Source organism: Cataglyphis hispanica, chromosome 16 (assembly GCF_021464435.1).
Source record: "Cataglyphis hispanica isolate Lineage 1 chromosome 16, ULB_Chis1_1.0, whole genome shotgun sequence".
Lineage (NCBI taxonomy): Eukaryota > Metazoa > Arthropoda > Insecta > Hymenoptera > Formicidae > Cataglyphis > Cataglyphis hispanica.
Genome location: NC_065969.1, coordinates 4,195,897 through 4,206,179, shown reverse-complemented (window position 1 = coordinate 4,206,179; position 10,283 = coordinate 4,195,897). Strand labels below are relative to the sequence as shown.

The 10,283-nt window shown below is 29.6% G+C and overlaps 3 protein-coding genes across 5 annotated transcripts; 1 reads left to right on the top strand and 2 right to left on the bottom strand.

The window, feature by feature from the left end:
* Positions 1–711: 711 nt before the first annotated feature.
* Positions 712–3,049, bottom strand: LOC126855528 (serine/threonine-protein phosphatase Pgam5, mitochondrial). 2 transcript variants are annotated; one of them, XM_050603277.1, is made up of 5 exons: positions 2,733–3,049; positions 2,439–2,617; positions 1,332–1,546; positions 1,106–1,227; positions 712–1,020 (listed from the first exon to the last, which is right to left on the bottom strand). In XM_050603277.1, the coding sequence occupies exons 1-5, from the start codon at positions 2,897–2,899 to the stop codon at positions 870–872; spliced, it is 834 nt and encodes a 277-aa protein (XP_050459234.1). In that variant the 5' UTR covers positions 2,900–3,049; the 3' UTR covers positions 712–869. The 2 variants fall into 2 exon arrangements, with proteins under 2 accessions (XP_050459234.1, XP_050459233.1); XM_050603276.1 differs by having other exon boundaries at positions 1,106–1,236; positions 2,733–3,046.
* An 89-nt stretch (positions 3,050–3,138) lies between these two features.
* Positions 3,139–10,253, top strand: LOC126855519 (protein SHQ1 homolog). 2 transcript variants are annotated; one of them, XM_050603259.1, is made up of 11 exons: positions 3,139–3,236; positions 3,345–3,499; positions 3,591–3,781; positions 3,998–4,185; positions 4,374–4,778; positions 4,862–4,985; positions 5,068–5,231; positions 5,321–5,475; positions 5,549–5,593; positions 5,967–6,154; positions 9,715–10,253. In XM_050603259.1, exons 2-10 carry the CDS (start codon positions 3,357–3,359, stop codon positions 6,103–6,105), a joined length of 1,554 nt encoding a protein of 517 aa, XP_050459216.1. In that variant the 5' UTR covers positions 3,139–3,236; positions 3,345–3,356; the 3' UTR covers positions 6,106–6,154; positions 9,715–10,253. The 2 variants fall into 2 exon arrangements, with proteins under 2 accessions (XP_050459216.1, XP_050459217.1); XM_050603260.1 differs by lacking the exon at positions 5,549–5,593 and having other exon boundaries at positions 3,203–3,499.
* Positions 6,148–9,690, bottom strand: LOC126855513 (uncharacterized). Its single transcript, XM_050603242.1, has 6 exons — positions 8,728–9,690; positions 8,372–8,656; positions 7,991–8,102; positions 7,285–7,921; positions 6,840–7,204; positions 6,148–6,477 (listed from the first exon to the last, which is right to left on the bottom strand). Exons 1-6 carry the CDS (start codon positions 8,979–8,981, stop codon positions 6,202–6,204), a joined length of 1,929 nt encoding a protein of 642 aa, XP_050459199.1. The 5' UTR covers positions 8,982–9,690; the 3' UTR covers positions 6,148–6,201.
* Positions 10,254–10,283: the final 30 nt, after the last annotated feature.

Here is a 10,283-nt window from a genome sequence, read left to right as displayed (position 1 = left end):
TTTTTATATTGTAATTAGAATGTAAATAAATGAATAAATTGTTCTTCTTATTGTACCAGTAAAAATGATGCAAAAAGATCATGCAATTTCGAATTGCAAAATGTGTACAATAAAAACTAAAGCTGAAAATTGTAACATTAGAAAATTGCAAGTGTATTTAAAATTATGTATATATATAATACAATTCAAATATTCAAACAGTTTTATAATTGATATATTATGATTAACTTTCTAGGGTTTTCAATCAAATTTCTTTATTCACTGATGATAATATATTAAATTTCACTAAAAGAAAGAAAATATATTGCAAATATAGGAGAAAACATTTTCTTAAATATCCTTTATTTTTTGTATTAGTTTTATACTTTGAAATATTATTTCTGATGAAATTCAGCACTTACATTTGTACAATTTCACATATTATCCTAAAATATTATTTTTATAATAAAAGTTAATTCACAATTCACAATTGCATACAATACTATTATGGCTTCTATTTTTTTCCACTGCAGCCATATTGAATTGAAAAAATTATGTAATCTTTTTTTTGCCCAATATGTTAAAATGGTTTTTCATTAAATACATTTAATTAGTTTTTTCATCTATGTTAGTATAAATTAATAAAATATGCACTGAAAATCATAATTCAATATAATCGCAGCTAAAAAACAGCTTTTTAATATAACACATGCAAAGAATGAGTTATCTCTGTGATGATATATATAAATTTATATTATTGTAAAATGCAGTCTTTTGATGTAAACATACATATGTATATACATATGCATTTCAATAATTCTAATATTTATTATATGTTTATACATGATATGATCTGTATATGACTTGTCCATATATGATATCATGCACTTTTAACTAGATGTTACATTTTGTGGTAACATGTATCCTGTATCACCTAAACAAAAGAGTGTGACTCTACCACTGGGAAGAATGCAAAGCCAAGTAATGCTTCCATGTTTCAAGCATATTCGTAGCCATGCTTCTGGTGGAAACTGCAATGCTCTTTAAAAGAAAAAAGAGAAGAATATTTTGATATATATACAATAGAAAGAATATTATCAAACCAGAATAAAGAAGAAAATCTTACCGACAAACGAAATATCTGATAACATTTGCATGACATACAAGAACAGTGTAAGAATCACGCTGCTGACTGGGATCCGCACGATGAAAATACTTTCTAAATGCTGCTTCTATTCTGGGTCCATCCTGAAAGAACTGGAACATATAGCATTTTATATGCATTGCGAGATTTCATTCTAATATCTCTCAACATATTCAATAACTCAAATAATTAATTGTATTTTGCTCACATGTTTCTCAGATCTCCATTGACCAATAGGTGGTTCCGGAGGTATAGGCGCACCTTCGATTAACATACTATCATCCTCAACAGGCACATTTATAAGACTTTTTTCTATAATTTTAGATGTTTCTAGAGCACGTGTCATTGTAGATCTTACTATCAATGAGTAAGGTAAATTTAACTCTGCTAGCCTTTTTCCTGTTGCTTCAGCTTGCTTTCTGCCTTTAATAATAAAACAGATGTAATATTATAAATGATATATTTTTCTCATTGAATTCTTTTTTAATTAGTATTGGTCATGTGATCAAAAAAAACAATAATTGCATTCATTTCAATTAGAATAGAATCTAATATATAAATTTATGTCATAATAAAGCAAAGATTTAAATAGAAAGTCACAGTACAATAATTTGTGCCACAAATTGCAAGCATTTTTAGAAAAATAATAGCAAACACTGAAAATACTAGTATTACATTTTCTCATTTAATGTTAGTTTTAATAAAATGTAAAATATGATTTATTGCTATGCGATAATGGAATAAAACATGCTGCATTGCAAATTAGTACATACTTTTTGCAAAATATCTTATTAGCCATTTTCTAATATGACATCATGGAAGATATAAATATATAAATAGAAAGCATATTAATCCTAGTAACAAAAGTACATCTAAAGAACATATATAATAGTAAAATTTGTATAAAATATATTTTTCATTATTGTGAATTCCTGCCTTAAGCTGAGAGATCTACCTAAATATATAAAGCTTTGTCAGTATAAAGTATATATATATATATATATATATATATATATATATATATATATATATATATATATATATATATATATATATATAATTATCAACTAAGCAACATTAAAATTTAAGAAAAACATTTTATATGCTTTAAATTACAGAAAGATTTCAATATATAATGTATTAAAAATAGAAAAATTCAATGATAACAATATTGACAAAAATATAATGCCATTTAATTTAGTCAGTCAAGAATCAAAATAACTCACTTCTAAATTGAAACACCTTTATGCTACTCTAATGTGTTATTCAAACTTTTTCATTATTAATTGTACTAAAAGTTTGTGGTACAGCATACCAAGTTCAGTTAGCACTCTTTCAGCATCTGTTTTTCCATCTAAAAAATATTGTCCGTGTCGAATCAAAATTATATGTCGCACAGCTTTTGCTTTCTTTGCTTCAAACTTTTCATTATACTTATTTTCATCATTTTCACTATTTATTTCCATTGGCTTCACCAAGCTCTTTGGATCTCTCCTGCAAATTTAATACAAATATAGAACTTTCAGCAAATCAACAAAATCAAAACAATTTATTTTTGAGTTATTTCTCTAACAATATACACAATAATTTTAACAAGAAAATAAATCACCTATCCCAATTATGGTCCCATTTTACCAAGGGTGTGTAATTCGTCGTCCACGAATTATGCACTTGCCAGGAATCCGTATGAACCTTTGCATTATAATAATAAAATATTGCACTGCCTACTGCTCCTAACCCTAGAGCCCACTTGTGCAAATATGAAACAGATGGCATTTTGCAAAAAGAAAAAAAAATTATGACAATAAATTATAATCTCGCATATAAATGTTACTCTACTTTGTTTCGTTCCGTTTCTCTCTCTTCTTATTTCTTTATCAGATTTATTAATCGGTTTGCTAATAACTAACTTTTCGCGCTGTTATGGCTAGAGATAAAAGTTAGATGGCTTTTTAGGGAATTTTTTAAATCGCAATCTAAAGTTGTCATCTTTTTCTCGCGTTGTTATGGCTAGGGAAAAAGAGCTAGATGATTTTTTAGAAAATTTTTTAAATCACGATCCAAAGTTGTCATCTTTTTAGCGCTGCACTGTGTCCTGAACTGCGAACAGTGTGTATGTTATGTTGAGAGTTTCTTCATTATTCATCTAATTATACGCTCATTGTTTACTAAAATATATGCATATACTGTTTAAATGAAAGGAATTTTGTAACATTGACAGAAGCATCACAAAATGTTGACTCCGCGCTTCGAAATTACGCAAACTGACACAGAAATCACGATAACAATCCACGCTCCATATGCCAATATAAAAGACACTGAAGTATACGTCGATGGAACAGATTTCAGATTTTATTCCACTCCCTATTACTTGAGGTAATTGCACGAATTAAAACAATCACCTACAAATCTGACCATATCGCGAATGATCTTGATTTTTATACAAAGTACTGAATGATTTTTGTAGATTACAGGTACCAGGTGAAATAGAGGAAAATAATTCGTCTTCTGGTTCTTATGATTGTGAAAAGGGTGATTTTACTTTACATTTCTCGAAAGTGAATAAGGGAGAATATTTTGAAAACTTGGATATGATAACTACTCTTTTAGCACCACCAAAAAAGAAAAGTACTGTCATTCCTAATATTGAAGTAATTGGTAAGGTATATAAATTGATATAATTGATATAAAAAAGTATACTTTTTTAGTATTTTCTATATATATATACATAATGTTCTTCATTGAAATCTTCCAATTCGCATTTTTCTTGTAAACATATATATATATATATATATATATATATATATATATATATATATATATATATAATATAGTATATATAGTTTGTGATGTATCTCTTTCACGTAATTTTAGGTAATCCATCTACAAATTCAGCGAACATTGATGACAGTTTAAATGACAATAATACCACAAATAATGATGATTCTGAAGATAATTGGTTCATACCTCAAAATAATCCATTAGAAAATGTAACAGTTCTTATAAGTTCTCCAAAGTATGGTTTTGCGAACAAGATATCAGGAGCTTTAACAGCTTTCGAGGTATATTTTATCTCTTGTGATAAAATTTATTGTTAATTCTTTTATTATAAGTATGTAAAATATGAATCTTTTCCAAAAATGTTTTTATTGATACTAAATTAAATTGAGTATATTATATTATTGATTATATTAATTGATTATACTATGTATTATAATAATATATATTTTTCTGGGGGGAAAATTTTAAGGCAGCATGGATTAAGGAAATAATAGATCTTCCTACACCTGATACAACTCTTGAAGCAGAAAGAAAAAATTTACAAGAAAAATGCGAATTAGAAGATTTCAATGAAGAACATTATATGGCAGATCTTATGGAGCCAGAATGTACCGAATCATATATAGCATATACAGCAGAATGGGATATGTTACAGAAAGACAAAGTTATATTTAGTGACACTGAGATTGATCTATTAAAAGATCTTCCAAATAAAGAATATTTATTAGATGCTGAAGATATAAAAAAGTTATGTTTAAATCTTATTGATATTTTATATGCCAGTTGTTACAACCATCGAACTACATTAGGAGAAAATACTGTAGAAAGTAGCTGGACCATTAATAAACTAAGCTCTACTTTATGTTGGTTTCGAGTATGTTTATTAATTAGTGATGATGTCTCTTTTGTGAAAAAGTATCTAAAAAATTAATGTTTTTAAAATTTAAATATTTTCAGAATTTTACTTCTGTGGACGAAGTTATTATTGCATGCTTCCGAAGATCACTTTGTTACCCACTTTACAGAAATTGGGAACTTTCTATGAAAGTTTTTGAAGATGTTAAAAAAGTTCTCACATTAGGTCGGTATAAATTAGGATATGGTTATTGGGATGTGTTCCTCTTGATAAGTTTTTACTACCTTAAATATTTTTGTGTGTGCAGGAAAGAAATATATTATCAAAGTCTTTTGTGAAATACATAATCTTTTTAACAACTCGTATGAACCAAGATACATATTAAATCAATTGTATATAAAGGATTTTTTAATTTGGTTGCAAGCATCTCCTGAATCATTAATAGAACCACTTCATTCTATGTTAAATAATGTAAGTTTAAAAAAAATATATATTTACAATATACTTATTTAGTATTTCTATTAATTCTTTTATATTTAATGTTTTATTATCTTATAAAGATTCATCCAAACAAAGCAAGCATGGGATTGGATTTAGTAGAACTGGAAGTGGCAGCTTATTCTGTTCAAGAAGAGGGACTTGTTATAGAAAATGCTGTTCATGAGATGGTTGGACAAATTGATGAATTGTGTTTAAATGATTCTGAGAAAGAAAAGTAAGTTAATGCTTTGTAAAATTTTTCGAATTTTGTCTTCATATCTTATATAGTCTATAATTTTGTTTTAAAGGCCAAAGAATATATATCATGTTAACAAACAATTTTTTAAGCATTTGTAAGTATTTTCATATATATTTGATTTAATCGTTAACAGCTGTCTTTAATATATGTGTGTCTAATATTGCTAACATTTATTCTTTGTGTAATATTTATCTTATACAATATTCATTTAATATTTAATTTACATAACTTATCTTTATGATGTGTAGATAATGTCTCATTTCTTTGATTATATATTTCGTAATAATTAATAATGCTGTAATGCTCAACATAATATAATCATTCTTCTAATATTAAAAAAAAAAAAAATAGAGTACCTTGATATTTATTTAAATCCGAGTATATATATGTATGATTGAAGCAAGTTTTTATAATATTAATTACTCAAACAAAATTTTTACTTTTTTAATCACTGTGTATGAATACAGGTTATTGAGCAATACAAGTTCAACGAATAGCAGTGATACAGATTCTGAAACAGATTCTGAAAGCAGTACTACATCAAGTAGCAGTACCACCAGCAGTAGCAGCAGTCTTGACTCTGATGACTTAAATGAACCTGAATAAAATTGATCAGTTTATTGGAATAATTTACATTTTTCATTTGTAATATAAGGTAAAACTTTCATTAATCAAATGGCATTTTTAAATGAGCGCAAAGATTTATTTAATTAATCGATAATCAATCCAAGATAGAAGTTTATTGTAATGTTTAATTAGATTATTTTGCATCTCTTTTTTCTTATTGATTTTATTACTTGTACTAATCAAAGAATCAGTCTTGTCTAATCTAACAGTATTTTGTGAATTAGTAGAGTTATTAATATAAGTATTTATTGTAATCTTTGTTGTTGAATAATTTTCGTCTATCTCTGATGACTTTGAAGGAGTTATTGCGTGGTTGCTGATATTGATATGATGTTTTTCATTATAGCTTATCTACAAATTAAATAATTAAAATCAATATTAAATTAACGAATATACTGTCAAACATGAACACATTAACAAGATATTGCACTAAAATGTTTTATACATAAAATACATAAATAAATATGCAGTGTAAATCCTCAAATAACTTTGATAGTCTTTTACATACACTTTCATCAATAGTAATGTTGTGTTATCTCCAAAAATACAGAAGAAATACCAGAAATAGCAAAGTTATAGAGAATTAATTTAGAAAAATCTGCAGTGTTCAGTAATTTTTCATTCTTCCAGTCCCATATTACAAAAGTTATTCAGATCCTACTGCATATATATATATGTATTACAAAAACAAGTTTTGGCAAGGATCTCATTACCGTAGAATTATTATAAGTATCGTTGTTAAGCGATTCATTTTTATTAGTGTCATCGCTATCTTCGCTCTCTCTCCAATAGTCCGCTATTTCCCCGTATAAGCCCGGGCTTTCGTCTTTATCAAATAAATATATTCGAGTAGCGTTCTCTTGATCCGCTTCGATGATTTCCGAATTGTTTTTTTCGGAGCTTGCGACTTCAAAACCGATAGTTTTAAAATTGTCCAGATGTCCGTGAAAATCCGGATCACCAATCTTTAATATTAAATGGGTATGCTTCCCTGTCTTTTTTCCATTTCTATGCACATGTGGTGCACGCATAATTATGTGTAACGATAACGCGCTCTTCTCTGCTTCGATATTTTTACCTGCGAAATAAATAAATTCGTTCCAATTAAGTAACGATCCTCAGCTTATGGTTGGATATTATCGGGGACATTATTATTACCGACTGAATCATTTTGTTCGTACTCAGCAGTCAGATCGTCCGCATCTCCATCGTTATGTCGAATCTCGTCGTTTCCCGCGGTATCTGAAATCGTTGTTTCTGTCATAGAAATGAACTCGTTTTTTATTTCGTCAACTGTTGATTCACTTGACAATAAGACACGATCGCTCGCATCCTCGCTGATAGAATTATCGCTCATCAATATAGATTCATCTCGACTTGGAGGAACATCCTGCTGTAACTTTTCTATTTCGCCGGAGGTTGTACTATTCTCCGAATCCTTTCGTATCTGCGTCTCTTTAGGATTATACTCGTTAAGAGAAGACTCGGTCATACCGTTATCGTATCGATAAGCAGTTTGAGACATCACCGACGATTCCGTCATGCTGGAGAAATTCAGAGGGTCATCGCTATCATATGTTATTTTGTCGGAGATAACAGGAAATACGATATTAGCTTCGTGCTCCTTTCTTAGTGACTCCTCAAGATATACGCTGCCGTTTTCCGAAGACCCTCGTTCGGTGGTCCAGATTAGATCGACGTTAACGTTATCGGTTTCTCGTGAATCCGTTTCTTTAGCAGTGATGCTTAAACTCGGGAAATATTCTTCGTAATCTAGGGCTTGATACATGGTGGGCTACAATCATATTTCAAAATGATACCTTGTTATACGCGAATAAATATTGTGCTAAGAAAATACGCTCACGTCGCATCCACCGCAAGGATCCTCCTGATACGTAGACAAAATAGCCGCTTTCACATAAGGAAAATATAAAATACTCCACGGCACCATTACTTGATACGTTAATTTCCCACATCTTAAATCATTTTGATAATATTAATTTAGACTTCTTAGTAGTGCATTATATATATATATATATATATATATATATATATATATATATATATATATATATATACATTAATATTTCAAATTGTTTACAGATTATCTAAAGTCAAGATGATTATATAATTCCTTGAATTACTGTGTTTATTCCGAAATTAGCGAAAAGGCTAATTGCGTGAGGAAAATGTAATATTTAATAAACGCGATGAAAGGAATAATTGATTGTCGAGTCTCATTCACCGATCAATGATGACTACTTGGTCCTTCGACGCACGAAACTTCTCCCATGTACGGTATTGGGGATCGTCTTGAAAAAAAATTATTTCCGATCTGCTATCCTTGAAAAGTAAATTTTCATTGGCATTCACATCTTCCATTTCGTACGTCGCTGATATTTTCCGCCACGCTTCAATCTCATAATCGTCTTCAGTCTTGTCTTCTATCAAATCGGGTGGCGGTGCTATCACGAAAAACCGGATATTCGTGAAACCGGATTTCCGCAAACGCGAGCTTAATAGCTTCAGCCTAAATTGATCGATTAACGTAGTGAAAAATCGTATTGAGGTTTTTGTCATTTATGAAATTTTACAACTCACATGATGGCCTGTCTGAAGCTATATTGCCAGGCAGGATCCAAGAAAGCCAATACACTCACGTAGCCAAGGTGTTCTTTCCATGCATTCACGAAACTGCATTGTGCGTAATATTTAGGTTCGTCTTGCTGTTTCCTCGATAACGATCGATGATTGCTTAGTCGAAGTATGCGCGAAAGATGCGAATAGTTTGTCTCTTCCGATGCAAAACTTATAACGAGGAAAACAATCATTAAGAATATTTTTGCGACTAACATGATTGATATACATTTACTCTCGCGCGCATAGTAATTTTAATTTTAATAAATTATTATTTAATTTTAACTTTAAAAATCATAGTGTTGAACCAAATCAAGATAATATATTTTTTTTCTCTGACTGTGATAAAGAAATTTTATTTTATGTGTGTTGTAGACAATATAAACAGATAAAAAACTTTGTTTTGATGGTGTATGTATAAATGAACGATATCCCACGTTAAGCACAAAAATTAACCGACATGCCACATTATGTGACATGTATGAGGGTCAAGTGGAAACTATCTAGCAATCCTCTCATGTCATGTATGTTATACTATAGCGCGTGTCCCATCCCTTCCACGCGATATGAACATGACGTTCTTATGATAGAAATATCGCGGAACAGAGTCTAGTAATTGACGGAATAGTTAGTTAACGAGTTTTGGTTTTAATTTTACTTTGTATATCTTTGCACTATATTGATATAAGGCGTGTCATAATAAAAAATTAATTTATTTTGTAATTCATTGATTTTTATCATAATCATGTTTTTCTCGAAAATAAAATTGACCGCTTTCGACTTGTTTTTATATAAATCAATCGATTACAAAATAAATGAGGAGGAAACTTTTCATTGGTCCATTTTATCTATACAAATATTACGTTGAATACAAAAATGCGCTATCTCGGTGCGATAACGCGCACGCTCATGAATAAATATTAAATACAATGTGTGTATTTTTTTTTCCAGAGGCAAAGGATTGAAGCTGGGACTTTAAATAATTGCAGTATCATCAATGTAATAAAAATCGACACTGAATTTATTCGCGTAGATTGGCGATGCTAATGAAATTATATTCAACGAGACAAAGTCGCTGACTGTATACACAAACACGCGCTCGCCAACTGAAGAAATTCGATCGAACAGAGGCTCCCTTGTTCTCCCTTGTCTTCATTCGCATCGTGCTCTTTTAACGTAATTTTCGCCGCGTTCAGTAGAGTTTCATCTCTCTTATGCGCGGTCAGCAAGCTTACGTTTACCTTTCGCAATCAAGTGCAAACAGTAATAATTAACGACGAACTCTCGACTCTATGTTCTCACTATACCTAGATTATTTTTCTACTCGTGATATGTAATGACAAGTATCACGCTCGATCATGAAAGATCATTTCCCCATAAATACGTGCGTATGTATTTTTCTTTCGCATAAATGAAGAATAACAAAAATATGCGATTTTTTAACTTGTGTGTTTATAAATTGCAATAATAAAAAAGTGTCGTTTGACATATTTTGACTATTCAGTGTACTCATCGAAAAT